Consider the following 26,123-nt stretch of genomic DNA (forward strand, 5'->3'; position numbering starts at 1 on the left):
CGGGTGCGCGGACGCGCGCGCGGGCCTCGGGGCGCTCGGGGTGGAGATGATGGACGTCGTCGACGGTGGCACCGCGGGGAGGGGGGTGGACGGTGGGACGGCGACGGGCGTGGAAGACGGGATCTCGGGAGGACGCGACGGCGCGCGGCGCCCGAGCGCGCGCTCGCGCGAGGGCTCGAATAACGGGCACTCGAGCTCTGGGAGCGATGAGGGCGCGAACGATGGGTCGGGGAGTGAGCGTGGGGGGGGGGGCGGATGGGTGGTGAAGACGGCGAGCGGCGGGCGACGGACGTTCTCGCCCGCGCTCGCGGTTCCGAGGCGAATGAACTCCGTCATCAAGGGACAGCCGAGGTACGCCGAGGATTTGGGGAAGAATTCCAGTCGTTTGTTCCGACGGGCGACCGATAGGGAAGGGATGGAGGGGCGGGAACGCGTCCCGCTGAAGCGGAGTGAGTCGAGCGTGGACGTGGATATGAGCCAAGCGAGCGACGTGAGCGCGGCTTCGACCTCCACCTACGTCACCACCTTGGGTAATCAGAGCGGGAACGCGTTGAAATCGAGCGCGAGCGCGGTGGAACTGCGAGCGTTGAACAAGATTAAGCCAGAAGTACCGCCGTCATCGAGCGGTTTGTCTCACATCGGTGGGCAAGAGCACGCCAAGCAGAGAGAAAAGCCAAAGACTCGGGAGGAACAGCGAGGGAACCTGGGGAGCGAATTCGTCGAAGCGGAGTACGCGGAGGGTGTTCCCGACGCTTCGTGCATGAAAGGGGCCACGTTCAGAGATTTTATCATCCTCCGTGAGCTCGGTCGCGGGCTGTGTGGCACCGTCTACCTGGCCAAGTACCGCTTGACGGATCAACTCGTCGCCTTTAAGGTTATGCGAAAGCAAAAGCTTATCGACGTCGGAGAGGTTCGCCACGCGGTACGAGAGCGTGAGGTTCACGCCATGATGAATAATGGACCCTTCATCGACAAGCTGTTGCACTCGTATCAGGATAAGTGGGCGTTGTATTTGGTATTGGAGTACGCTCCCTGCGGCGACTTGTTTCAAGCGATGAACTATCACGGCTTGCCGACGCTTCAGGACGCGAAGATCTATACAGCACAGTGCGCACTGGCGATCGACTACATCCATCAGTGTGGGTACGTGTATCGAGACTTGAAGCCGGAGAATGTGCTCTTGGGCGCGAACGGATGCGTCCGTCTCGCCGATTTCGGCATGGCGAAAAAGCTGGAAACGGCGGATGACCGAGCATACACGATTTGCGGCACAGCGCAGTACATGTCGCCGGAGGTGCTGACGCATCGTGGTTGTCGATTTGAGGCTGATTTCTGGGCGCTTGGCGTTTTGATTTACGAGCTTTGCACCGGAACCACGCCGTTTGGCGGCGACAAGGATTCTCGCCAAGAGTTGTACCGGCGGCTCTTGCATCACCGCAATGACACAATGACCTTCCCGACGTGGTTCAACGCTGAGACGTGCTCCATCGTCAAATCATTCCTTCACGAAGACGAAAGTAAACGTTTGGATGCGAACCAGAGCTTTGATCACCCTTGGTTTGCGTCGGTATCATCCATGGATGTGCTCTCCGGCGCGCAGGCGCCGGTGCTCCAACCCCGCAGGCGTAACATCGTGTACGACATGAAGTTACGCGAATCCATCGCTCAAGGTGACGTTCCGTGGGAGCGCGGCACCATCGTGTCCGATCCAGCGCAGCTCGCCTTGTTCGAGTCGTTCTAGCCAGCTATTTTTTGCATGATTTTTTGCGCAGAGCGTCCGTCGGGACGCGTATGCATATTTTGTTTTTTTCTCGTCCCCTCGTCGACGCACTTCGAGGGGACATCGATACATTCTTTACCGTTGCCCGATTACATCAACGGCTCCAGTAGTTTCGTTCGCCGTCTAGACGCGAGCGTGTATTCGAATTTTTGTTTGAAATCAACCACTCTTCACGCCCTGGGTCTTGAACCAACGGACGCGAAAACAAAATCAGACTGTTTGCCCTAGGGGAACGAGCGAACCGCATTCACCGAATCGCCCAACGTCTCGCGCTCCTCCGCACGATGGACTCCCCCGAGGTCATCGGTCCGTCCCTCGAAGATGAGATCTCACGATGCGTTCCCGAGCTCTTACTCCAGAGCGATCTCGATAAGACCACGGTGAGCGCGTTACACAGAGAATTAGAGCTCAAGCTCGGGAGAGACCTGAGCCAACACGTGGAGTTCATTCGTCACCAGGTGCGTCGATTTTAGACGCGACGTTCGCGAACGCGCGATGAGAAGAAGGCATTGACGACTAATCGTTGACTGCGGTCCTTTAAATCGCGATAGATCACGGAGGCGCTGACGAAGAGGACGGATTTGATCAAACGGGCGCACGACGCGGCGAGCACGGGCGCGCAGCAGAAGAAGAAAGCGTTAAAGAAGAAGCCAGGATGCAGAGGAAAGACGAAGGAGGTGACGGATCCGACGCGACCGAAGGGGCCAAAGGGGCCATACATGATGTTCTGCGCGGAGAGGAGGCCGAAGATTAAGAAGGAGAAGCCAAACTTGTCGTTCCAAGACATCGCGCGACAGCTCGGGACAGAGTGGAGGACGATGTCGGACAGCGTTCGAGCGCAATACGAGCACATGGCGGAGAACGACAAGACCAGGTATGCGAAGGAACTCGCGATGTGGACCCCCCTGAGCTCAGCTGAAATGGAGAAACTTCGGGAGGAACAGCGCAAGCGAAAAGCAGCTGGCGGTCTCCAAGTCATGTACAAGTGCTCGCCAGAGCTTTCAAAATTCTTGGGTGGCGTGAAGGAGATTAATCGCCAGGCGCTGACGACATATCTGTGGAAGTACTTTCGAAAGAACGATCTCATGGATCCCATCAATAAGAGATACGTGGTCGCGAACGAAAAGTTGGCCAAGCTCCTTGAAATGTCCCCGCAACAGCGATTCCTCGCCTTCTCAGTGTCGAAGCACATCAATCGTCACCTGACGAAGAAATAGACATCGGTTGTGCAGTAATTAGAAATCATCATCAAGACGACGTGTGAGCGTTTTCGTGGAGTAGAACTGATCTGTAACAATCATGAATCTACGTTTTGCAATCCCGAGGAATCTTGTCACGCGAGTCGACGGCAACACAACCTTGGACTTATGAAGGACTTCATAAGTGGGCACACGCGCGGTCAAAACGCTGGATTTTCGAAAATCTTACAACGAATCGTTGAGACCATGTGCATCGCTCCGACAGAACCGCCGCCGAAGTCGTCTGGGAGAGCTTTCATCTTATCCTTCCTGTCCACACTCTTCCTTCTCGGAGTGTTCACACACCCTCAGACGATGAACATCGCCCACGACGTGATCTCTCGCGCTCACGTCGGCGCCGAATCATTGCATAAAATCGCCACAAGTGAGGACGATCGACGTCAGGCATGGGAGATGGCGACGCGCGGTGCTTCATGGGTTGGGGCGATTCGGGTGCGCTATGTCTCGCCAATATTACAAGTTGGTGTCGGTATCCTCGCGCTCTTGTCATCGCTCGTCGCGGCCGATCGACTGTTTCATTGCTATACGGCGACGTGGTGGAGGTATTTTTCGAAGAGGCGGGCTCTCGACCGCTTCAAGTACGTCGAGCTCGAGGGGAGCGACGAGGACCAGTATCCCATGGTGGTCATTCAGCTTCCAATGTTCAATGAAACCGACGTTTGCGTACACGCAATCGAGTGCGCACGTGAGATGGAATGGCCCAGATCGAAATTACTCATTCAAATTTTGGATGACTCAACCTGCCCAGAGACTCGAGCGACGATCGAGGAGGCTCTCGAGGTCTGCAAGGAACAGGGAGTTCACACGCAGTATCGTTGGCGAAGTGACCGAACAGGTTTCAAGGCTGGGGCGATGCACGATGCAATGGACGATATCGTCGAATACGACTATGTGTGCGTTTTCGACGCCGATTTCTCTCCAGATCCTGATTTTCTAATGAAGACGGTTCCTTGGATACACTCCAACAATCATGTAGGCTTTGTTCAGGCGCGGTGGACCTATATCAATTCCTCGGAAAACTTGCTCACGCGCGTGCAGAGTATTTCATTGAACTACCACATAAGATGTGAGCAATTTGCACGGTTTTCTGCAAATTTATTCTTCAATTTCAACGGAACAGCCGGAATATGGCGCCGCACGTGCATAGTCGACTCGGGGGGATGGAATCACCGGACCACAGTTGAGGATTTAGACTTGTCGCTCAGAGCGCACTTGCGAGGATGGAAGTTCATTTTCCTCGACGATGTGACGTGTCTCAACGAAATCCCCGCTCAGTATGACGCGTACCGCAAGCAACAGCACAGATGGAGTGCGGGTCCGATGCAACTCTGGAGAAAGGCGATGGGGAGTATTTGGGCGTCCAATGAAATTCCTCTTGCGAGTAAGCTCTATCTGAATGTCTTCTTCTTTGGCACGAGGATGTTCGCAACGCATTTGGTTTCCTTCTTCTTCTATCTTCTTCTCATTCCTCTCAGCACGCTATGTCCTGAGGTTGTACTGCCTCTCTGGGCTCTGGTGTACACGCCGATGCTTGTCACGCTCAGCACGTGCATCTTCACACCAGGAGGAATCTATTACGCCATTCCTTACGTCTTATTCGAGAACGCAATGACCATCGTTAAGCTAAGTGCCATGGTGTCAGGCCTCTTTGCCATGGAGAACGCGAACGAGTGGGTCGTCACCACAAAAGTTGGTAAGTGGGTCGCAAAACGCGTCGAGAAAGCGCGCAATATCAAGCTCGTCCAAAAGGTGGCCGCCAAGGTGGCCGCCAAGGCCGCTGCACGGAAGAAACCATTTCACGCTAAAGAGCTTCTGATGGGTGCGTTCTTCGCCACGTGCGGGCTTTGGGGAGTGTTCCGTCACGCACTCTTCGGTTTCTGCATCTTTCTCTTCGCACAGGCCTCCGTCTTTTTCCTCTTCGGCGCGAACGCGGTGGACAACCTCTTTCGCCAGCACCATCACGAGCACGCGGCGTGAATGTTCCATGGATTGTATGAGCAAACAGTATCATTACGTGTGGATTGTTCCCCAAAACGCGTCGTTTTTTTGAGACCGTTCGCGTCGCCGGACCGGGACAAAGCGCGTCGCGCCCCTTTCGTCGCCGCACTCTCGCGCGCGTCGCGACGAAGACTCCGAGCCATGCGCGCGTCTGTATCCGCCAACGCTTGCGCGCGCCCGAACCTCGCCGAGCGCACGCGAGGGTCGAGACGTGGACGAGGTTTCTTGACCTCGGCGCGAGCGAAGAGTTCGAGCGTCGCCGCCGTTGTCGTCAAGGCGAGGACGGCGAATGCGTCGCGTTGGGTGAGCCCACATGCGACGTGGACGGCGTCAAGAACGGCGCGGTCGCGCACGCGCGCGGTGCGAGCGAGCGCGGTGCTCACGGGAGAAGGTGACCAGGAGGAGCGGGACAGAAATGCGGGGAGACTTCTGCTCGTCAGCGTCGCCGCGATGTACGGAACGCTGAGTGTTTGCCTGAAGATGGTGTTTGAGACCGCTGGGGCGCCCACGGCCGGGGTGTTGGGCGGTATTCGAGGGTTGATGACGGTGCTGTGCTTCACACCCATGCTCCTCGCAAAGGGCTCAAAGGGCGGACCAGAGTACACGCAGGGCGCCGGTTTCTGGCGCGCAGCGTGCGAGTTGGCGCTGTGGAACCTCGGTAATCAGGGTTTGTGCAACGTTGCTCTGCTGTTCACGGACGCCACGCGGGTGAGTTTCTTCACACAAGCCTCCATTGCGTTCACACCCTTCATCGCGAGTATTGGCGGGGATAAAGTGCGACGCATGACTTGGCTCGGGTGCGTGCTCGCGTTCGTCGGCGTCGCCGTCCTAGGTATGGATGGTGGCGCGAGCACTGAGCTCGCGGGATTCGCTAGTAGCTTCAATTTTGGTGATTTACTCTCTATTGCAGGCGCGGCATCTTATTCAATGTATGTCTACCGAATCGGACACTTCGCTAAGGCAGGTTTCTACGGACAGGGATTGCAGGTGTGGAAGAACGCGTTTTTGGCAGCCATGTACGGTGGTTGGGCACTCTACGACATCTTCGCCTTCTCCAGCGGCGTCCCAGGCGCCGCCGTTCCGTTTGCCGCGTGGGGTAACCTGAAGATTTGGGCACTCCTCGCGTTCTCTGCCGTCATTCCGGGTTGCCTCGCGGATTTGACGCAATCCAAGGGTCAGGAGACCGTCTCCGCCTCCGAGAGCTCTGTATTACTCGCCGGTGAGCCGCTCTTCGCGGCTCTTTTCGGTGCAATCACTCTAGGTGAGTTCTTGGGTCCAATGGGCTACGCAGGCGGTTCTCTGATCGTTCTCGGCGGGCTCGTGGCGAGCGGCGTCTTCGGATCGAAAAAGGTGGAAGCGTGAGCATATTAATAATATCTTTTTTGCGCGCCGTCTAAATTGAGACGTCGACGCCTGATTTTGTACAAAGATAGGGGGCGATATAGCTGACTAGAATTCTTTCAATACCACTGATTTTTCCTATAGGTGCCACACACGACGACGCTCGTGATCTCGCACGACGACGTCCATCGACGCGAACGCTCAAACGAACGCAAATAAAAATCACGCTCTCGACATGGCTCTCTCCAACGTGGTGAGATGATCGCACACCGCGTTCGGCGAGCGAATGAGTCGTTTCACTCGCGTTGTGACGATTCGTAGTTTCTCGATCGATCTTCGCTCGACTAACGACGACGTGTCGACGCTGACGACGGACAAGATGGCCCGCGACACAGATTCTTTTTTCCGCGACATTTTTCGCGACGCCGATGACGTGCGTGCGACGCGACGACGCTCGAAGGCTCTAAGACTTTCGTCTCTTCTGGTCTCGTCTCGTCTCGTCTCGTCTGGGAGACTGACTCTCGGAAACGTTCACAGTTCTTTCAAAACTTCCACGGGCATCCGGGGATGGGAAATGCGTTCATGCCGCTCGCGCACCGGCCGCAAGGATCTGGTGGAGTCGGATCCACGGCTCTGATCGCCGGCCTTCGCGTGATTCCGGTGGATGTCTTGGAAGACGACAAGTCGTACGTCTTACGCGCAGATCTCCCGGGGATGAAGAAGGAGGACGTCAATGTGGAAGTCGACGGACAAATCGTCCGTATCAGTGCGACGAAGAAGGATTCGAAGAAGTGGGAAGACGAAGGGTACAAGTATCACAGAGCAGAACGTCGGGATACGATGGAGTACTCGCAACGTGCTTTGAGAATGCCGCAGAATACCGATTTCAGCAAGCTCGAAGCTTCGTTCGATGACGGCACTCTCACCGTGACTTTCGGTAAGCAAGCCACGTCCACGCCCACAGCGAAGACCATTGCGATCAAGTGATGCGTCACCATGATTGTTTCAAGACCATGATCACGATACGTCGAATTGAGAGTTACTTACTCGTTTCGAATTACTCGTTTCGTTTTTGAGAGCAGTTCAGTTTTGACAGAATCATCGTCTCTTTTACAAACACGCGTGCGATCCCTAAGCCTACTTCTACACTGAATCTCATACTACAGCTAGTTTTTTTGAATCAATGGCTCCTTGCTAGAAGCCTCGCCCGCTTTGACACCGACCCAGGACCTCGGCAAGCACGGACAAATTGTATCACGAGCGTATCCCTTCCCGGGAACTCTGAGCGGCGCCTGCTCATAAAATATTCCGCACGTCATGATAATCAAAATGGCGTACGTCCCCTCGACCGTCGTATGCTTATCCCAAATGACCCAATTCACTAGTTCAGAGAGGAACTTGTTGCACGTAGCGACAACGGAGACGGAGGTTGCAGAGAGAGTTTCGCGAATCCACATCGTGGAAAAGCTCATCCCTAAACCCATCACACACGACCCAGTGAGAACCCATCCCGCTACCTGTGTTATCGCCGTCTCCTGCAGGGCCTTAGATTCGCCCGAGGCTAGAAATAGGCCGAGGGCAAGCGGGATGCTCAACACGTTGATGTTGAAGGATCTCGACCAGTTGTTGAGCTTAATCTTATCAATCGTGTGCTTGGCGATCAAACCCTCCGAAACGGCGGCGACAATGAAGAGCAGACAAAATGCGTACGCGGTTCTAGACGAGAAAATGTCCAGGTTCACGTACATCACCGCCCCGAAGACGATACCCACGAGCGCGAGCAAAGACTTGGGCGTCGGAAGTGCTCTTCCCAAAAACAAGTACTCGTTGATGGAGAACGCCACCGGCGTGAGCGATTTCACGGCAATGAATGTCTCTAACGGTGCTCTTTGCATCACTTCCATGCCCGCCAGCAAGAGAGCGAAGAAGCTAATCGCGAGCGGCAAGAAAGCGACTGCGATTTCCTTTGTCAGCGGCTCCACAGTCACCAGTCCCATCCAGTGCGCAACCTTGAGCAACACCGACGTGGCGACGAACTGACAGAGCAGGATGAAATTAGCCGCCGGTATGTACGTCACCGCCACCTTATTCATCACGCTCAGCGAGCTCCCGATCAAGCAGTACAATACGATGATGCCGACCACTCGGGCGCTCTTCCACAGGTGCGTCGGCTCGCGGGAGTCGAGAGGCGAGGACAAACCCTCGCGCTCGCGCTCGAGGTCGGAGTCATCGCTCTTCTCGAGCGATATCGGGGCGTACTTCGGCGGCATCGAAGGAACGAGCCTCGATGCGTCGACTGAGGAGACTGGGCTGAATCGAGGTCTTTATGTTTAGTGTTGAGAGCTACCGGTAAGTCCAAAAAAGAGCCTCGTTCAGGTGGCACTGGAGAGAGCTCGACCTGGGAGGATGCTCGCGAAGTCGTCTCGAGCGGGACGCAGTTCTGAATGATTTCACGAGAGCGTTACAACACGCGACACCCCTCGCTTAAATCTAGTAGACTCCCACCACACTAAAACAAGACGCGAGCTATTCCCGCTAAGCGCCGTCCGGCTTAGTACATAGACGTCTTGTTCTTCTTTTGATCACCACCGATTTCGAACGTCTTGCAGCGCTTGATCGGATGCATGTGAGCTTGCTTGCACGTGGCGCACTGGAGACGAAGGACGATCTTCTTCGTCGTCTTAGCCTTCTTGTGGAACACCGGCTTGGTTTGGCCACCGTACCCAGACTGCTTGCGGTCGTAACGACGCTTCCCTGCGATTGACGAAAAGCGAGAGTTCGGTCAGTCTTCGTGTACGCCATGATTCAAATTCTCCTTCATTCTCTCTCCCTCGCGTCTCCGCGCGATCGTCTCCCCGTCGTCGTCGCTCGAAGTCAAACCATGCGATCCGTAGGGTTTTTCGCGTGCGAATCTCCCGTCGAACATCAACGTACCTTGCGCGTAGAGGCTCGCCTTGCCCGTCTTGTACTGCGTCACCTTGTGCGCGGAGTGCTTCTTGCACCCCTTGCAGAACGTCTTCTTGGATTTCGGCACCTATGCGCGCGTAAACGAGCGTTCTCCTCGTCAGTCACCGATCCTCAAGGCCCTAACGCGCGTGGTCGTGATCTCCGTCTCGACGCGCTCAAGCGACCCTTGAGTGCGCCGCGCGCGCGGTGAAGACACCCATCGCATTATCTGTTATCGCATCGTCACGTACGTTCACCATGTCTCTCCGTGCTCCGCGTCGTAAAGAGGCGGACGCGGTGGACGCGACGGAAGTGAAAACCATACACGCGAGCGAGGGCTTGGGCGGACCCAACCCTAGCTTCGACGAATCGTAACCATACCGCATATCCGAGCGCCGAAGCCGACGCTCGAGACCTCTGTCGCGCGATCGTTCGATCGACGAGAGCGCGCTGGACGTTAAATTGCATCCATCTACGGCGTCTCGAGGTGGTGAAATCGAACCGAGACCGTCATGGAGAAGCACCACAAGTTGAGAAGACCGCAGGGGTCGAGCATTCACGGATGTAACATCTGCGGCGTGGAGGGACACCAGGCGGCTTTTTGCATGAATGGGAGCGTAGATTGGGCTAATAAGTGGCCGAGGGAGTGTTTCGTGATAGAACCGCCGCAGACGACGCTGAGGAAGGAGCCAGACTTTAGGAAGATGGCGCGCGATGCGAAGGCGTATGCAAAGAAACGAATGCGCATGCTCGACCGGGAGAGGCGACGAGCGGCGGGTGAGGAGGTTTCGGAGAGCGAAGAGGAACAACCAAAGACTGAGGCGTCGGAGACCGGTGGGAAACCCGCGATCGCGGCCGGTTGGGTGATGTATCACGACAAATTGGGACGGCCGTATTACCACAACAAGTTGAGTGGAAAGACCCAGTGGACGTTACCGACGGCGTAATGACGCGTCGGTCGCAGTACTATCGAGCTGTATTCGCACCAGCGCGAACCTATCGACGTAGAAACTAACGTAGCTGCTTGTACATCTAAATGTTTTCGAGATAGTTGACTACAACATTGAACCGCTACGGGACAAGCCCGCACTAACTTCCTCATTAGAGCATTCTCTTAAGCAAATCGTGATGACTGTCGTCGAAATACTCCCCCAACTCCTCTTTCGTAACCCACGCGTGCTCGACGTAATCTCCTTGAAGCTCCAATTCACCTTCAACGTAGGAACCGCGGTAATAAAATGTCGTCACGCCCTGCTCCTCGTAGTGACCCTGAGGCGCATTACCAACCACCCAACACTCTAACGAATCTCCGGCGAAGTCCTTGAGTGATCTCTCCGCCGTCTGACGCATCGTCTCTCCATCTGTGTGCGGCGCCTTAGGAAAACCCCATGTGCCGCTTTTATCCTTGAGCACGAGGAAGAGAAACTCTGGAAGCTTGCGATACATCGTGCTCCTGTCTCCGGTGCGATCAGCCTCTGTCTCTCGCGGTGCCGCGTCAAAATCTGGTAAGTTATCTATCAAACCCTTAGCCTCCACCATCTCATCCGGGAGTTTCACCTTGAACTTGTCCCGTCTCGCCTGCGCCCACTCCAAGTACTCTCGCTCCCACGCCGGGGGTTCCGGGATCACCACGGGAATGCGCTCGACGAGCATAGATCCGTACAGCGCGCTCGCTGAGGCCGCGAACGAGGTAGTGAACGATCGAGACACGTTCTCAAGCCCACGTCCGCTCGCCGAGGTCTCGCGCGCCGGCGAAGAAAACCGCGCTGTGAACTCGCCCCCGGTCTGCGAGACATTTCGACCGAGCCCGAACGATCGAGCGCGCTTGGCGGCGCTCATGGCTCGACGAAACATGTGATCGGACGTTCAGCGCTTACCCTCGAGCGTCTCGAGCGAAGACTGCACTCGCGCGAGGCGTGCTCTGAGGAGAGTACTTCAGCCCTACTGGAAGTGCGAGCGAACGAATAATGATCTTCTACGTCTCAAGTGCTATATTTCAAGTGCTAATGGCTAATATTTTAGGCTACTTGAGCCTGTGCCTTCTCAAAGTCTGCGAACGCCTGCGGCCTTCGGGTCTTTTCGTCATCGTAAAACGTCAACGCACTATCGAAAGCGCTGAGAAGTGGTCGCAGACGCTGAGAAGTGATGTGACGGTGGACGGGAGCGAGCGAGCCTTTGAGCTTTTCAAGCGTGTCGTACAGCGTTTCGATCGATTTGCTCACTTTTGTCGCCTTTTCCCATCGCACCGATGTCACCATAGGAGTGGACATCCAGAACTGTCGCAACAGCTCTCCGCCAGTTAACGCACTTCGGGACAACTGCACATCGACACTCGAAGGAATCGGCTCGGAATCTTCAGCAGAGCTAAAGCTTTGATGCGATGCAAATTGTGCGTTCAAGTCTTCGACTTTCGCGAGTGACTTGGTGACCTCTGTCAACACCTCTGACGCCACCACCGGTTCCATGGCGCATTTGTGCCTCTTTTCAGGATGAGTCAGTGCGTTTAAAGCCGAGGTAACGGCCGCTTTGAACGGTTCGATGACCGCTTTGGAAGATTTCGAAGTCCTTTTCGCCGCCATATCATTCACTATCGATGAAAAGTACTGATGAGAATCACTAATGTTGAGCTCCTTCATGGAGGCTGGCGGTGGCGGAGCAACAAGATCGTCGATCAAATAATTCGGTTCTTCGACGCCTATTTTTGCACCCTCGGCGCTTTGTTCGTGATCTCTAGCAGCAATTGCAGCGGATCTAGCATCGACTATGTTCGCCTGCGGTTGCCCTCGGAGCACTACAGCTGCGTGATGGTTGAGTTCTGCGAACACTTCTGGCAAAGGGCCTGCCTCTTTTGGTCGTCGCGTGTCTCGCGAACCGTCCCGCAGCAACCCGTATCCGTCACCTAAGGCCTCGTCTTCTTCCGCTTTCAAGTTCAGTGTGGGCGTAATCGTTTTTATTTGCGCCTTGCGCGTGTCCGCATCGAGAGGTTTTCGCGAGAACAGAGCCAAGTCAGCAGCCTCTTCTTCCCCCTGCGGCGGTGCTCCAGCACGCATCTGCTTGAAGTACTCCGAACGCAAGAAACGCGTCCAGAATTCACGCTCGGTCATCTTTTTCGGGACGTTGTCCAAGAATGCCTGACGAACCGACGGCCTTTCTGCAAAGATTCTGTGCATTTTCTCGTTCGTCAAGTTGCACGTCACTGTATCTGACATCCCATCTCGCGCTCCCTTGAGATCGCCATCCAGGGTGTTTTCGATGCCAATCTTTTGACCGGTTGCCCTTCGAGCGACTACGTCGGTGAACAAGTTTCTCCGCGCCTCCCAAAAATCCTCATCGCTGATCACACCCGTCTTCACCGTCTCCTCGTACAGCTGCGCGATCTCCACGTTCTTCTTTAATAACTCCTTCCGCGCCGCGAGCTCGGCCGCGGTGGGCGCCCCCCTTGCCTCTTCCTCTAACTTCTTTATCTGCATCTTGATCGCATCGCTCAAAGCATCCCTATCGCTCTCGCTTGAGAACGCGAGCACGAGCGCGCGCTTGGCGTCGTTTTCCGGCACGAGCCTCAGGCTCGCCGTGGCGCTTCCCGGCTTGTTCCTCTGGTGCGCCGTCACCGCGAGTAACCTCACAACTTTCGCTCCGGTGAAGTTATCGTCGTCTAACGGCTGCCAGGAGAGCGTCGTCGCTCGCATTATCGCCTCTCCCTGCGCCTTTGCCCCGGCCACCGTGCTCGCGCACGCGCACCGGTGCAAGACGTCCTCCGACGTCGACGCCATCTCGGAGCGATCGTCCGTGAACTTTGGGATACAGTTCCTTACGCTCGCGACGTCGACTTCACGGACGAGCACGAAGGCGATCCGTGGAGTGAGGCGAGCGCGCTGAGAGAGAATCAGAATCGCTCGCTCATCGACTCGGTCACCGATTTCGTGCCATTGACGTTGATTCTTCATTCGCCTCTCGCTTCACACGTTCGCGCTGTGCGTGAACCCTCGGGCGTCGTGATGTCCGCGATCGCCGGCGGTCACGGCGCTCGATTCGCCCTCGTCGTGAGCGAGCGCGCGTCGACGTCGAAACGAGCTCGACGGACGCGTCTTTGCGCGTCGACTCGATCGACGACGCGCGTGGATGGTGGGTGGGTGAAGAACACGGCGAGCGTCGTGGCGCCGGTGCCGATTCAGGTGGCGTGGGAGCTGTGGCAAGATAGAACGAGGATTCCAAACTGGATGCCGTGGATCTCGTCGGTGTCGTACCTTCCGGAGGACAGGACGAAGACGAAATGGACGCTTTCCACGGATCAGTTCGGGCAGCACTTTGAGTTCTCGTGGCTCGCTCAGGACCTGGAGCCGGTGAAGTACGAGCGAATCTCGTGGGAGTCGCTCGAGGGACTCAAGAACAAGGGCTCGGTCAACTTCGCGAAGGATCCCGCGGGGACTCGGCTCGAGATGGAAATCAGTTATGAGGTGCCAGCGCCGCTCGTCCCGTTCGGCGCGGCAGTCTCACCGCTGGTAGAGTCCATACTGTCCACCGACCTAAGGCGCTTCTCGACGTTCTCAGAAAAGGTTGCCAAGGCTATGTCCAAGTCCAATGGACCGTAAGACGCGCAAGAAACGTCATTAGTGCCCACGGGCGAGCTTGTTATTGTACCTGTAAATATTCAGCTGACGCGTGAATTTGCGAGAACCACGGACGTGAAACGTCGACGTGCGTTGAATCCGCACGAACCGGACCCATCATTGTGCGCGTAAATTCATTCGCGCTATCGCGTCACATCGAACACGTTCCAACGCCTAGTCTCGATGTATGAGCGCGTGTTTCATTAATTAAATGCATAGAGATAATTAATTAATTTTCATTAGATATCATGACCATGATTGCATCTCGGAGTGACGCGTTGCTTCCGGAGTGCGATGCAACATACCCTGAAGTACCCGTCAATCGTCTTCGGGCCGATCGACTTCGCTCTCCAGTCGACAAAGCGGCGAATATTTCATCGCGTAGCACGAAATAATTCATGATGTCCTACTAATTAATTACAACTCATTGTGACTGCCATCGCACCCCCGATTTTCGGGGTGTCGAAGATATTGCACGTTCGGTCACGCAGAACGTCCGTCGCTAATCCACTTGTTGGACGAGAATCGCTCTCTAACGCGCATGAAAAATAAATTGTAATTAATTTGAGGTCATTCGATAAATAAAAGAAAAGTGAAAGCGCACGACTGCGCCTGTGCCTGTTGAACTTTATTTTTTCCGCTCAACGTGTGAGTATGACTCATACACGCGCGATTTCCTGGACGTCGCGTTGTATGACGTGCGTTCGCGGCTCTGTGAGCCTTCGCCGACGTGGGCTCATGGAGTTTATTTTTCGAGAGCGAATAATTAATTGATGATATTGAGCGTTTGGCTTACGTCCAAGGCATGATTCGACTTGAAACGCTCATCCGCACCGATGTCAATATCGAGCGATACGATTCATCGCTCGGCGCGTCGCTCATCCCTCGATAGCTATGTTTTCAACAATTCAATTATCAACGTTGTGCTATTTTATTTCTATTTGTCATCTGACGCGAACGGGTTCTCCTCAGTACTAATGTCGTTCGCAGACGCGGTAGTGCGATCGCTTGGGAACATGAATTTATTCTTCTTATCGTCGTGCCCGTATTCATCGAAGAAGTTGGAGAGAAGTTCGTGCGGACTCGACCTGAGTTCCGTCGCCTTTGCGCGAAGCGCCGAGCACTTGCTGTGCAGCTCAGTGGTCGGCTTTGGTATGGGAAATCCGATGGCACACTTGACTCCGCGCGCGTCTTCGGGGCCACAAAACCATGACTCGGCTTTGAGCGCGACTGCCATGTCAGAATTGAACTGTTTCGCCGCAGGAGAGGAAGTTGCACTCTCGAAGGCACAGAACGAAGTCAGCGCTCCATCGACCACCAGTACCCTCTCTGGGGCACTGGCTAAAGTTGAGAGCACATCCGTGTCCATCGCGAACGCAGGAAGCGCGTATTTTGCCTTGACATCTCCTGAGTCCCGGTTCCCCGTTGAGACCGCGGCGATACTACGTCTAAGAGCGTCTGGCGTTCTCAAATTGCTCAGGAAAGACCACTCTCGAAAATCCACCCCACCGTTCTCCATGGCGGGCAAGTTCATGATATGATCCTGCGGACATCCCACGAATGGAGGTTCGACGTGACCTATCTTACACGACGGTAGCACGTGACCCCAGTATCGATCGCACATGCACGTGAATCGAGGTAGAATGACGGTGCGATTAAGGATACGTCCGAGAGCCAGAAGGTTGCGCACCGAGGCGCGGTACCACGCCGCGGTCAGGAGATGATTGTGCACGCCAGTGATGTTCCAAATACTCGGCAGATCGTCCGACATGGAAATAAAGTTTCCTTGCGTGTAGTAATCGTCGTTCTCTATGAGCCATAACCCGTGCTCACGAAATCTCTGACGTTTGCCGTGCACTTGAGAGAACTGAAACGTGGCGTGCACACAAAACGGCTGTTGGCTCTCTCCCTCGTGCTTGTGCAATTGCTCTACAAAAAACGTATGACCGGAGGCAAAATACCGCATAGGCAAAGATCCTAATCGAACACCACCCTTCACCACCCTCACGTTGACGCTCGAACCTCCTTCTGTCACCTTTGTGTCCCCCGACGCGTCGGCGACGAGCAAGTTGTTGAAAATTTCCTGGTCTCTCTCGGTCATATCGTCCGTCGCTTTATCCATGGCGGCGATCCAATTTCCTAAAAACGTCTTCGCCGCGTCCGTTGGTCTGAAGTAAAGAATTCCTGTGTTCGCTGCCGCGCCCCAACACCCGCCCACGTCGTCCGCGCTGACGTCCAGACAATCCGTGCTCGCCGCCACATCCACGTCTCGCAAAGCTGTTCGCACCCAATCCTCGGGGTCTCTAAGCCACGCCACGTCGGCATCGCTCACCAACACATCGTGTCCACGCTCGAGAATGTCGACCAAGAGCTTGACCTCGAGCGTCTTGATGTCTCGAAGCGCTTTCGCCGCCTCCGCCACGCTCGAGGCCTCGCGCTGCGCCGATTCGCGATGCAGCGCCGTCCCCGCCGTCGCCATCACCCCCCCACTGTACCTCAACTCCGCGCTCCCGAAGCACGGCATCGAATATTTCTCGCAGTACCTCTCCGTGCTCTCATCCAGGGCGAGCATGACGACGTTCAATCCGTCGTTCGTCCTCTTCGATCGACTCCTTCGTAACAGTCGCAACCAATTGCGCGCGAACTGATGAAACCCATCGCTCACGTACGTGACGTACACCACCCCCCCCTTTCGATCGAGCATGCGATCGAGCGCGCACTCGCTCGGCTCCGCCCCACCCGTCGTCGTCGTCCCCCCCGCCTCCCGCCCGCGGTCGTCCAACGTCGCCCACCCCACGTCGCGTCCGCGCCGTCGTCCTCGAGCGCCGCCCCACGCCAGGACGACCGCGAGGCCGACGACGACGCCGACGACGCCGCGACGTCGACGCCACCGCGTCGGTCGTCCCATCGTCCGCGTCGGCGTCGCGACCGACCCACCGGACCTCGGCGTCGCGAACGACCGCCGTGGACGTCCGCGTCGGCGTCGTCCACGCCACGACTCGAACGACGTCGAGACGCGATCGATCACGGGCGTCGATCGATGATTCGATCGGTGATTCGATCGGGGCGTCGATCGGTGCGTCGATCGATGATGCGTCGATCGAGGCGTCGATCGATCGATGATTCGATCGGTGATTCTTCGATGCTGCGTCGATCGATGATTCGATCGAGGCGTCGATCGGTGTCCCACACCCCTCGAGTCATGACCGGTGGGTACACGTCACGGCGACGCCTCGCGATCGCGATCTAGGTTGGGTAAATCACCTTCAATGGGTGGTGATGGTGATTTCAAATCACCTTAAGGTGATTTAGAAGGTGATTTCATATTGAGTGTATGTAAAGCCTATCATTTGCTGGTATTGACACTGATAGTAATCACGTGACTGATAATACGACATTTCGTCACCGGTTTCGAGGAAATACAGCGATGATAAGTACATTGTGTCACTGTTCTAACCCTAGCACCCCCCTCGAAGAGAGCCGCCGCCTGCTTGAAATTGGATTTTGACTAAAATCTCGGTAATGGTTGTGCACACCTTTTGTTGTCATAATCCGTCATGTCATGTATGAGTAAACAGTATGAGGGGGTACTCCCATTACTCCCGACTCGGGAGTCCCGAGCCGCTGCCTGCTCTTGAGAAGTTCGCGCGTCAAAATCAAGTCTCTTGGAGAGGCCGACGGTCGACCAGCCCCGGTCAACGGTCCATCAGCCCCGACCGATGCTACCTCTACTCAACTCGTTCGCGAAGGCGCCGATCGCTGCAAGCTATGCGTGAGTCGCGGCGACGAGAAGTGCGCGCACGCGCGTAAGACCGAGCGTTCGGACGACCGCGTGACGCGCGCGAGCAAGCGTTCTCGGCGAGATGCACCCAATTGAGTATTATACCGCTATTTAGTCTATCATGTAATTTTTTTATGTAAATTCGGACAATCGGACAATTTCCTCCAAGGTCAAATCACCTTCCATGGGTGGTGAAGGTGATTCAAATCACCTTGTTTCGGACGGTGATGCACAAGGTGATTCAGATTTTACCCAACCTAGATCGCGATCGCGCCTCGGTCGTCGCGCGTGCGATACGGAGCGCGTGTGACATCGCGCGCGACCGAGACGGCACGGCGCGACGGACGACTTCGGGCGACGCGAGATGCTCGCGCGCGCGGTGTCGCGATCGAGCGCGCGCTTGGGGGTGGATGGGCGACGCGCACGGACGGGGCGATCGCGCGCGGGGGGACGGGGACGGATGGCGAGCGCCGGGACCGGGAACGCTCGAGCGAAGACGGCGGTCGTGGTCGAGGATGGGGAGGTGAAGACGTCGACGTGGTTGAGGATGAAATCAGTCGCCGCGCTCGCGGGCGTCGTGGGGACGACGGCGATCCAGGTGGCGTTCCCGGAGCGCGCGAGCGCGTTATCCATCAGAGACCCGGTGTTCGGCGACATCGAGGTGTGGCAGTTCTTGGTGCTCACCGCGGGATACTTCATCGGGATCGAGTTCTACCTCGATAACAAGTACGACGAGACGAAGCAACCCATCATGCCGAGCGTGCAAAAGAAGAAGGAGGAGACGGAGGAAGAAAAAGCGGAGTGAACGTCCCGCGCTTAAGAAACGCATGTAGTGAAGAAGTTGTTTAACACAAAAGGGAGGCTAACCTCTCGCGAACGGATTGGTGACGACCTTGGACTTTTTAGCTTTGGATGGTGTTGGCGTACCGTCGAAATCGCGCTTCCCTTCTCCCACGCCGAGCTCATTCACGTCCTTGTTCTCGTTTCCTTCGTCGACCGCGGGTACCGAAGCATTCTTGCGCGTGAGCGGATTCGTCTTTGCCACCGTCGAGGGCGTCGAACGGACCGCAGGTGCTGGCGTATAGCTCTCAGGCTGGGTGTAACCTTGCGTCGGCTCCGGATCGACGGCAGTCTCGATGAGCTCGTGAATTCTCTCAACGAGCGCAGGTTGTCGAGACACCGCTGGGAGCTTGAGGACAGCGCGCAAACTGTTCGGTTGTCTGAACGTCTCCGCGATGTCCGAGGCGCGACTGAGCTTCTGACTCTTACACGCCGCGTGGAAGAGCTTGATTGCAGCCTTTTCACTCGCCCCCATAGCGAGTCGAGCATCTTCACCCGAGCTCTGTGCGACCATCAGTGCAAAGTTCGCCCGCGCAGCCTCATCCTCGAGATCCGTAACCGACTGTTCGGGAGTGATGATGGGCACGGACAGAGGTAACATGGAGAGAACCGGTCGCGGGCTCGGCGTCGGTCCAGCACTTGTTCTTGTGATGATGCAGAATAGCGTCGAGGCGGACGCGGAAACGATCCAGTGATGCTGACCATCCGTGGCTCGCGCGGCGGAAGAGCGGAAGACGGGAGTGAATGATCCACCAAAAGCCTCCGTTCGCATTCGCACAACGCCAGCACTGTCACAAATGAGGAGCATTCCCTCTTCGGAGAATCCCATATACGTCAACTTGGCTTGGTGAGACAGTGGAAGTCGACCGCGAGCGAGTTGAGTGGCATGGCGCATGTTGTACACGGCGTACGCAAGGACTTGGTCTCCCGGAGCCGGTCCGATCGGCGCAGCCTCGTGCCAGACGACCCCCAAAGAATCATCATGACCCGCGATGGATACGACGTCGCCCTCAAGAGAGATAACTTGTCGCTGAGCCCCGCCTAAGGAGTAGACTCGCAGGTAGCGCTTCGACGTCGCTGCAGCGACCCAGGACGAGCCAGTAGCGATGCAGAGGATGTCCTCACCAGGCGGCATGGTCATTTGCCACTCGCTGTTTTGCACCCAGCTGTCATAAGGATGGAAATAAAGAGTACTTTCTTGTTCTGTGTCCTTCATTGGACTCGCAAGCGCGCAACCCTTCTCTCCCGCCACGCCCAACGTGTACCCGTACGTATCTGTGATGACCGGAATGCGTCCCAAGCGAGAAGTGTCGTGGAAATGGAACTCGATCGAGCTGAACTCTCCCTCCGTTGTAGCCACAAGAGAGCCAGTCATGGTGTACGACAAAAATCTTCGGTTACTTCCCGGAACTGCGGCGACGGATCCGGGTTGGAACGCCGGTTGCGGCTTCGGCCCGGCTTCAACGTGGACCACCTTCTCTCTGTAATGAGACTTGCCGGTGTCGTACTCCACAAAACCATCGTCATCGTCCTCTTCTTCTTCGGCATTATCTTCCATGTCGTCTACTTCATCGTCGATGAACTCGCTCTTCGCCACTAATTCGCTCTTGAAGTCGATCTCCGACAGCGCAACGCTCGCTGTCGGCGACGTGTACTTGGATGGCACGACTTCGTCCCACATCGCCCACTCGCCGTTCCCCTTAATCAACGCCATGGAGTTTCCGGTGGTGCTGAAAGCGGCGCCACACACGAGCTCCGACGTGTCCGTAATCTTCGCGATCGCAAGCTTTTTCTTAACGTCCCAACAGATGACTGTTTTGTCGTCGCTCGCGGTGACCAAGTATTTCCCATTCGGAGACCATCTGATGAGAGAAATCGCCTCGGTGTGACCCTTCATTTCCCACTCGATCTGCTTGAATGTCTCTCGTTCGAAAAACGTCACGTCGTTCTCCCGCCCCGGCACGGCCAAGACTGCGCCGTCCGGTCTCCACGCCACGGAGTTCAAAAGTGGCGACTCGCCCGTGGCCACCGGCGCCTCTGTGGCGAATAGTATCGCGTCTCCCACCTCCTCGTTCTCGTCCCGGGGCTTCAGTACCCAGACGAAGACCGTTCCGTTATCGTCTGAACCCGCCAAAAACTCTCCTCGTGGATCGAACGAAAGGCTCTTGATGCACTTGCTCCTCGGACACTCAATCGTGCACTTGACGGTTTTGTCCTCGGCGTCAATCACCTTGACGACACCATCCTCGCCCCCAGCCGCGATATACTTCCCATCACCGCTCCACGCCACCGCATGCACGGGCAAGGTAAATCTCGTGACGTTCCCCTCGAACTGTCCCTTATCGATGCTAAAAATCTTCACGCAATAATCCGCGCTCGCCGTCGCCACGCGCTTCCCGTTCGGCGCCGTCGCGAGCGCGTGCACCGCGTCTCCGTGTTCACCAAAGTTATGCTCCACCTCCGACGTGCGCTTATCCCTGACTATCACCGAGTGATCGGTCCCGCACGTGACGATCTTCTCCAGATCGTTCCCATCGATCGCGAACGCGACGTCGCACGCCCCCGCGACGTGGGCGTACTCCCACTCGCACGAAGTCATCCACTCGAGTCACGCGTTCGATCGCTCCCGTCGCCGTCGTTCGTCCCCGAGCGCGATCGAGCGCACGCGATCGAGCACGCGATCGATCGACGCGCGCGCGCCGTCGTCCGTCGTCGCGCGCGCGCTCGAGGTGGTCGCGCCCTGGGCGAGACATTTAAAAAGTTTAAAAAAACAGCCATCGCCGCGCCCGTCGCCGCGCGATCGACGCCTGCGGCTGGTGTACATACTCTGGGTGTGTTTCACCCATCACTGTATCGATATCGTCCGACCCCCCCATCACACGAGGCACGACCCGTCGTGGACGACGACGTGGTCACGCGAATCCATCACACGGGGCTATGTGATTGTCAATACGTGTGCACCACCCACGCCGTGGACGCCGGCGTCGCGCGCGCGCGAATCCGACGCACGGCGAGACGACGACGCGCGCGCGCGGACGGACGTTCGGTGACGGACGACGCGTCGATCGATGGGTGGGATCCCGCTCGACGCGCTCGCGGGGGGGCGCGCGCGGGCGACGCCGGCGAGGGGAGGACGACGGGTGAACGATGCGCGAGGGGAACGACGAGGTGGACATCGCGAGCGACGGGCGGTGCGCGTTCGCGCGTCCTCGGCGGCGTCGAGCGCGCTGCGAGCGCTTCTGGCGCGCGCGAAGGAGAATGCGTCGGGTGGGGAGGTCGCGGTGCAGTCGGTGGCGGAAGCGCGAGCGCTGATCGAACGCGCGCGAAGTGAACGGAGACGGAGAGAGGCGACGGCGCCGACGAGCGCGCGGTTAGCCGCGTTGGAGTCAGAGGCGGATGCGTTGAGGTCTGAGGTGCGGCGATTGAAGGATGAGAACCGGGAGGCGATTGATGCGCTGCTGAGTGAGGCGGCGGAACTGGCGGAGCAAACGGCGCGCGTGGAGGAGGTCGAGGGCGAGCTCGAGGAGGCCACGCAATTGAACAGGCGTTTGGTGAGCGCGGCGCAAGAGCTCGCCGAGCTCGTGGACGAGAGCGCGACGGAGGCGCTCGAGAACGAGCTCGCGATGAAGGATGCCGAGATTGTTTCTCTCAAGGCGAGCGTACGCGAACTCGAGCACAAGCTCGAGGATCGGGACGCGCTCCTGGAGACGATTCGCAGCTTGGAGATAGAGCTCGCCGAGAGCGTCACGAGCGCCGAGCTCAAGGAGTTGGCTGATGGAAAGATGGATTCCCCGGAATTGATCTCGGCCTTGGAGGCGGAGAACAAGGAGATGCGAGAGCGCATCAACGCTTTGCTCGCCGAAGGGGATAAACTCCCAGCGGTGGCGAAGAAGTACGAGGCGGCGGCGCTCGAGGTTGTTTCGCTCAAGTCTCGCATTCGTCTTCTCGAGGTGCGAATGGCGGACATGGTCGATCAAGAAGAACTCAGTGAAATGTTGGAGCAAGAGAGAAGGAAGAGTACTGAGCTTGTCGCCCAGAAGGACTCCTTGTTGAAGCGCATACGCGAGTTGGAGGTGGCGATGTCCGACATGGAAGAGGGAGACGCCTACCTCAAGGCGAAGAAAGAAGCCGAGGCGGCAAAATTGCGCAGCATGGATCTCTCCACGCTCGTCGATTCTCTCACCTCGAAGCTCGCAGAGCAGACGGACGAGGCGAGTAGAGCTAAAACCGCGACGGACGACGCGCTCGCGAACGTTCGCGCGCTTGAATCGGACATGGCGTACATGGACTATGCACCAGGCATCGAGAGCGCTATGAAGGCGGCAAAGCAAATGGAACGCGCCGCGGAGCGCGCCGTGGAGCTCGCGGCGGGTCTTCAACAGCTCGAAGTCGGGATGAAGAAGAAGAGCAGCGGTCGAAAAGTGCCGTTCAAGCGCGAAGACTCGTTTACGTTGCGTAAATTGAACTTCAGCAACGCCAAACTGCAAGAGCCAGCGATTGCCTTCAAGCGCTCCCCCAGCGACACCTTTGCACTTCGAAAGTTTGACTTCACGAAAATCAAGACGGAGGCCGAGGCGAGCAGTGCAAGCAAAACGCCTTTCAAGCGCTCTCCAGCCGATGCATTCAAGCTGCGCAAGATGACGTTCCCATTCTCCTCGCGCACCGCCTCCGTGCCGAAGAGCGTGTTCCAGCGCACGGGCAACTTTGAGTTGCGACGATTCATCTTCACCTCCGATCCGGTCGACGTCGTTGCGTCCGCTGCGTTCGAGCGTAACGGTGAGTTTACACTCAGACGCCTCAAGTTCCCTCCGCCGCAGCGAACCGGCGCAGCGATCTCCACCTGGGATAGAGGAGACAAGGGGACAGTTTTCAAATTCTAACCGCGTCGCGTCGAAGGTTCGCGCGCCCAACTTTAATCATTCGATGTAAAATGTACCCACTCCAAACCGACGCAATCGATCTGTCGTGTATCGTTTTTCCATTCGTGTCGTCTCTCTCACGTTCTTTCCCTCGTGCCCCGTTCACGCACGCCGCGAAGACATCCTTAAACCCTGGCCTGCGCGCGCGCGCGCGCTCGCGCGCGGGCAATCCAAGCGTTTCACTCATCATCATATCATCATCACGTCCGTCTCCACACCTCCCCCCGTCGTCGCCCTCCCTGACTCTCTCGCGCGCGTCGACAGAACGATTGTCGAACGACGATGAATCGCGCGTTCGAGCGCGTGAAACCCGGTGAGGACCCCCCGCCGCCGCCGCCCGAGCTCATTCAGTGGGCCAGAGAGACCGTGTATGGGTCGCTCGCCGGCGTCGTCTACGGTGCCTGGAGCGCACACCGAGCGGAGATGGCGTCGGCACCGAACCCGAATGAAGCTCTGAACGTTCGTAGGCACAGGATCTGGACCCGAGCGATCTCGGACACGACTTTGCACGGCGTTCGGCTGGGGAGTTTCGTGTCGGTGTTCAGCGCGACGCGGCTGGCGCTCGAGTCGACGCGAGAGATTAGAGACATGTGGAACGTCGTCGGAGCGGGGGTGGTGACGAGTTCGCTGACGGGTATGGCGATTCCGGGGCCGCTGTCGGTCAGACTAAGAGGGGCGGCTCTGGGAGTGGCCGTCGGCGGCGCCGCCACGCTTCCGCTCGGGTACTGTTTGCAAGAGTTGGAGAGACTCTTACCGGAGCACTTTGAGGCGATCACGACGACCGGGACGGCGTCGAAAGAGGAGGATTCTAGCGAGAAAGTAGACTTGACAGAGATGTTCATAGGACAGGTAGAGGCGGAGTTAGAGGAGTACAAGAAAGAGGAGCGGCGACGGCGACGGAGCTGGTTCTCTAAGTAAGCGGACGGCAACTGTATATTATCAACACTTTGCTAGTATAGCTATAGGTATGTAAGTACGGTAGTGAGCGGATATCCTACCTCAAAATGACCCCAGGGGACCAGGGTAATTTATCTTTGAACAAGCGCTGGGAGCACGTGTTTATGTGCAGCCAAAGCGCGCTCAATACCTTGACTTGCGTGCTGTACGGAGCGCCGACGTTGAATGGATCGCGCTGGAGACGCTTTGCAGCTAGGTCTCCACGACACCCGTACGGATCCTGAGCGTACGCGGCTCTGAGTCTTACCTCACCCGCCTTCATCTCCGCTTCATTAACCGCCGTCGTGCCTATGTACGAGAAGTTTCCGGATGGAAATCCCAGAGCTTGGAGGTGCTGCGAGAATCGCTCGCTCTTCACCTGATACCCCACCACCGTGATCTTCTTCGGGAACTGTCTCGAGATCTCGAAGAAACGACACATGCTGAAGAGAAGATTCTCCAAGCTATCTCGCGCGTACTCTTCCGTGAACGTTCTGCGCTCGACGCTCGCATCGGCTCCAAACCACTCGAACGCTCGGGCCACTTGCCAGTACGACGCCGCCTCGCTCAGAGACCCAGCCTCTCGACTCGTCTTCCCACCACTAAAAATTAACATCGACCGCTGATTCTTCGCCGCCGCCTTCACGCCGATCTCCATGTGTTCTAAGAACGTCCGCGCCTCGCCCTGGACGAGCTGATACGCCCCGAGCGCCCAACTCGTCTCCTCCTTGGCGGCTGAGAAATCCCTCCCCGAGTACACCGCGCTTCCCGGAACGATGATCAACTCCTCCACCTCCTCCATCCCCATCACGCTCGGTATCGCCCGTTCCAGCACGCTCCTTCGCATCACCGGCGTCACGCCCACCGCGCCCGGCGCCGTCCCTCCCCGTCCGCGTCCGCCCGCGATCGCCCATCGACCCGCGACGACGCACGCGGTGAGCGCCAACCACACCGCGCGATCGTTCGCTCGCCCCCACGCCCGGATCCCCTCGAGCGCACCACTCGGTCGTCGTCGCCATCGTCGCTCCTTCGCTTGCCCCCCCCCGTCGTCGTCCGCTCGCCATCCATCGCTCGAGCGACCGCGTCGACCGTCCACCGGGCGTCGCCACGTCCCCGTGTTTTCGCTCGCGAGTTCGCAGTCGACGCTCGTCCCGACGTCACCGAACCTGTACGCCGCGAACGCGCCATCGCGCGCGCGCGTTCCCATCGCCCGCGCCCGCGTCCGTCGTCGTCGTCGTCGTCGTCGTCGTCGACGTCGTCGTCGTCGTCGTCGTCGCGCGCACAGGTTTTTTATTTTAAATACACCGCAGCGCACGTCAACCCTATTCGCACGGAGCACGTCAACCCTAACACGCGACCCACTGATCGATAGGCGGGCCCTTTGAAGATGGGAAAGAGCCGAGCGTTTCCATCAACCACCCCCGCGGGGTCCCCGGCGCGCGTCGTCGTCGTCGTCGTCGCCTCATCGCAGATCCTCGAGCTCGCGCTCGAACGCCCACGACTCGGGCTCGGCCTCAGGTGGGTACAGCGCGCGCTTGAGCTTCAACAGCGGCGGGACGGAGAATAAAACGATGGACAACCCGAACATGAAGACGTAGACTTGATTCTCTGGCGCGAAATTCAACCGTGGGGTCGTCCCGAGGAGTTTCCGTCCCACGCCGTCGTCTCGCGCGGTCGTCCACGCGCTTTCGATCATGGACATCTCGTCCGCGCGCG

The 26,123-nt window shown here is 57.3% G+C and overlaps 18 protein-coding genes across 18 annotated transcripts; 10 read left to right on the plus strand and 8 right to left on the minus strand.

The window, feature by feature from the left end:
- Positions 1-49: 49 nt before the first annotated feature.
- OT_ostta17g00770 (Serine/threonine-protein kinase, active site) lies at positions 50-1,741 on the plus strand (the record flags this gene model as incomplete). Its single annotated transcript, XM_003083794.2, has 1 exon — positions 50-1,741. The coding sequence occupies one exon, from the start codon at positions 50-52 to the stop codon at positions 1,739-1,741; it is 1,692 nt and encodes a 563-aa protein (XP_003083842.2).
- Positions 1,742-2,064: 323 nt separating this feature from the next.
- On the plus strand, positions 2,065-2,997 carry OT_ostta17g00780 (DEK, C-terminal; the record flags this gene model as incomplete). The annotated part of the gene is made up of 2 exons (XM_022984052.1): positions 2,065-2,238; positions 2,332-2,997. The coding sequence occupies 2 exons, from the start codon at positions 2,065-2,067 to the stop codon at positions 2,995-2,997; spliced, it is 840 nt and encodes a 279-aa protein (XP_022840433.1).
- A 435-nt stretch (positions 2,998-3,432) lies between these two features.
- Positions 3,433-5,016, plus strand: OT_ostta17g00790 (Drug/metabolite transporter; the record flags this gene model as incomplete). Its single annotated transcript, XM_003083796.2, has 1 exon — positions 3,433-5,016. The coding sequence occupies one exon, from the start codon at positions 3,433-3,435 to the stop codon at positions 5,014-5,016; it is 1,584 nt and encodes a 527-aa protein (XP_003083844.2).
- Positions 5,017-5,178: 162 nt separating this feature from the next.
- Positions 5,179-6,399, plus strand: OT_ostta17g00795 (Drug/metabolite transporter; the record flags this gene model as incomplete). Its single annotated transcript, XM_022984061.1, has 1 exon — positions 5,179-6,399. One exon carries the CDS (start codon positions 5,179-5,181, stop codon positions 6,397-6,399), a length of 1,221 nt encoding a protein of 406 aa, XP_022840434.1.
- Positions 6,400-6,945: 546 nt separating this feature from the next.
- Positions 6,946-7,365, plus strand: OT_ostta17g00800 (HSP20-like chaperone; the record flags this gene model as incomplete). Its single annotated transcript, XM_003083799.2, has 1 exon — positions 6,946-7,365. One exon carries the CDS (start codon positions 6,946-6,948, stop codon positions 7,363-7,365), a length of 420 nt encoding a protein of 139 aa, XP_003083847.2.
- Positions 7,366-7,544: 179 nt separating this feature from the next.
- On the minus strand, positions 7,545-8,648 carry OT_ostta17g00810 (unnamed product; the record flags this gene model as incomplete). Its single annotated transcript, XM_003083800.1, has 1 exon — positions 7,545-8,648. One exon carries the CDS (start codon positions 8,646-8,648, stop codon positions 7,545-7,547), a length of 1,104 nt encoding a protein of 367 aa, XP_003083848.1.
- Positions 8,649-8,929: 281 nt separating this feature from the next.
- On the minus strand, positions 8,930-9,584 carry OT_ostta17g00820 (Ribosomal protein, zinc-binding domain; the record flags this gene model as incomplete). Its single annotated transcript, XM_022984074.1, has 3 exons — positions 8,930-9,132; positions 9,313-9,412; positions 9,576-9,584. 3 exons carry the CDS (start codon positions 9,582-9,584, stop codon positions 8,930-8,932), a joined length of 312 nt encoding a protein of 103 aa, XP_022840435.1.
- A 252-nt stretch (positions 9,585-9,836) lies between these two features.
- Positions 9,837-10,271, plus strand: OT_ostta17g00830 (WW domain; the record flags this gene model as incomplete). Its single annotated transcript, XM_003083803.1, has 1 exon — positions 9,837-10,271. One exon carries the CDS (start codon positions 9,837-9,839, stop codon positions 10,269-10,271), a length of 435 nt encoding a protein of 144 aa, XP_003083851.1.
- A 154-nt stretch (positions 10,272-10,425) lies between these two features.
- OT_ostta17g00840 (Ribosomal protein L46) lies at positions 10,426-11,163 on the minus strand (the record flags this gene model as incomplete). Its single annotated transcript, XM_003083804.1, has 1 exon — positions 10,426-11,163. One exon carries the CDS (start codon positions 11,161-11,163, stop codon positions 10,426-10,428), a length of 738 nt encoding a protein of 245 aa, XP_003083852.1.
- Positions 11,164-11,342: 179 nt separating this feature from the next.
- On the minus strand, positions 11,343-13,094 carry OT_ostta17g00850 (BSD; the record flags this gene model as incomplete). The annotated part of the gene is made up of 1 exon (XM_003083805.1): positions 11,343-13,094. The coding sequence occupies one exon, from the start codon at positions 13,092-13,094 to the stop codon at positions 11,343-11,345; it is 1,752 nt and encodes a 583-aa protein (XP_003083853.1).
- Positions 13,095-13,319: 225 nt separating this feature from the next.
- OT_ostta17g00860 (Streptomyces cyclase/dehydrase) lies at positions 13,320-13,913 on the plus strand (the record flags this gene model as incomplete). Its single annotated transcript, XM_003083806.1, has 1 exon — positions 13,320-13,913. The coding sequence occupies one exon, from the start codon at positions 13,320-13,322 to the stop codon at positions 13,911-13,913; it is 594 nt and encodes a 197-aa protein (XP_003083854.1).
- A 955-nt stretch (positions 13,914-14,868) lies between these two features.
- On the minus strand, positions 14,869-16,839 carry OT_ostta17g00870 (Nucleotide-diphospho-sugar transferase; the record flags this gene model as incomplete). Its single annotated transcript, XM_003083807.2, has 1 exon — positions 14,869-16,839. The coding sequence occupies one exon, from the start codon at positions 16,837-16,839 to the stop codon at positions 14,869-14,871; it is 1,971 nt and encodes a 656-aa protein (XP_003083855.2).
- Positions 16,840-18,172: 1,333 nt separating this feature from the next.
- On the plus strand, positions 18,173-18,517 carry OT_ostta17g00880 (unnamed product; the record flags this gene model as incomplete). The annotated part of the gene is made up of 1 exon (XM_003083809.1): positions 18,173-18,517. The coding sequence occupies one exon, from the start codon at positions 18,173-18,175 to the stop codon at positions 18,515-18,517; it is 345 nt and encodes a 114-aa protein (XP_003083857.1).
- A 57-nt stretch (positions 18,518-18,574) lies between these two features.
- On the minus strand, positions 18,575-21,151 carry OT_ostta17g00890 (WD40 repeat; the record flags this gene model as incomplete). Its single annotated transcript, XM_022984109.1, has 1 exon — positions 18,575-21,151. One exon carries the CDS (start codon positions 21,149-21,151, stop codon positions 18,575-18,577), a length of 2,577 nt encoding a protein of 858 aa, XP_022840436.1.
- A 469-nt stretch (positions 21,152-21,620) lies between these two features.
- OT_ostta17g00900 (unnamed product) lies at positions 21,621-23,432 on the plus strand (the record flags this gene model as incomplete). Its single annotated transcript, XM_003083811.1, has 1 exon — positions 21,621-23,432. The coding sequence occupies one exon, from the start codon at positions 21,621-21,623 to the stop codon at positions 23,430-23,432; it is 1,812 nt and encodes a 603-aa protein (XP_003083859.1).
- Positions 23,433-23,753: 321 nt separating this feature from the next.
- On the plus strand, positions 23,754-24,389 carry OT_ostta17g00910 (Mitochondrial inner membrane translocase subunit Tim17/Tim22/Tim23/peroxisomal protein PMP24; the record flags this gene model as incomplete). The annotated part of the gene is made up of 1 exon (XM_003083812.1): positions 23,754-24,389. One exon carries the CDS (start codon positions 23,754-23,756, stop codon positions 24,387-24,389), a length of 636 nt encoding a protein of 211 aa, XP_003083860.1.
- A 76-nt stretch (positions 24,390-24,465) lies between these two features.
- On the minus strand, positions 24,466-25,614 carry OT_ostta17g00920 (unnamed product; the record flags this gene model as incomplete). The annotated part of the gene is made up of 1 exon (XM_003083813.2): positions 24,466-25,614. The coding sequence occupies one exon, from the start codon at positions 25,612-25,614 to the stop codon at positions 24,466-24,468; it is 1,149 nt and encodes a 382-aa protein (XP_003083861.2).
- A 255-nt stretch (positions 25,615-25,869) lies between these two features.
- On the minus strand, positions 25,870-26,109 carry OT_ostta17g00930 (unnamed product; the record flags this gene model as incomplete). The annotated part of the gene is made up of 1 exon (XM_003083814.1): positions 25,870-26,109. One exon carries the CDS (start codon positions 26,107-26,109, stop codon positions 25,870-25,872), a length of 240 nt encoding a protein of 79 aa, XP_003083862.1.
- Positions 26,110-26,123: the final 14 nt, after the last annotated feature.

The sequence above is a fragment of the Ostreococcus tauri genome (assembly GCF_000214015.3).
Source record: "Ostreococcus tauri WGS project CAID00000000 data, contig chromosome 17, whole genome shotgun sequence".
Classification (NCBI taxonomy): domain Eukaryota; kingdom Viridiplantae; phylum Chlorophyta; class Mamiellophyceae; order Mamiellales; family Bathycoccaceae; genus Ostreococcus; species Ostreococcus tauri.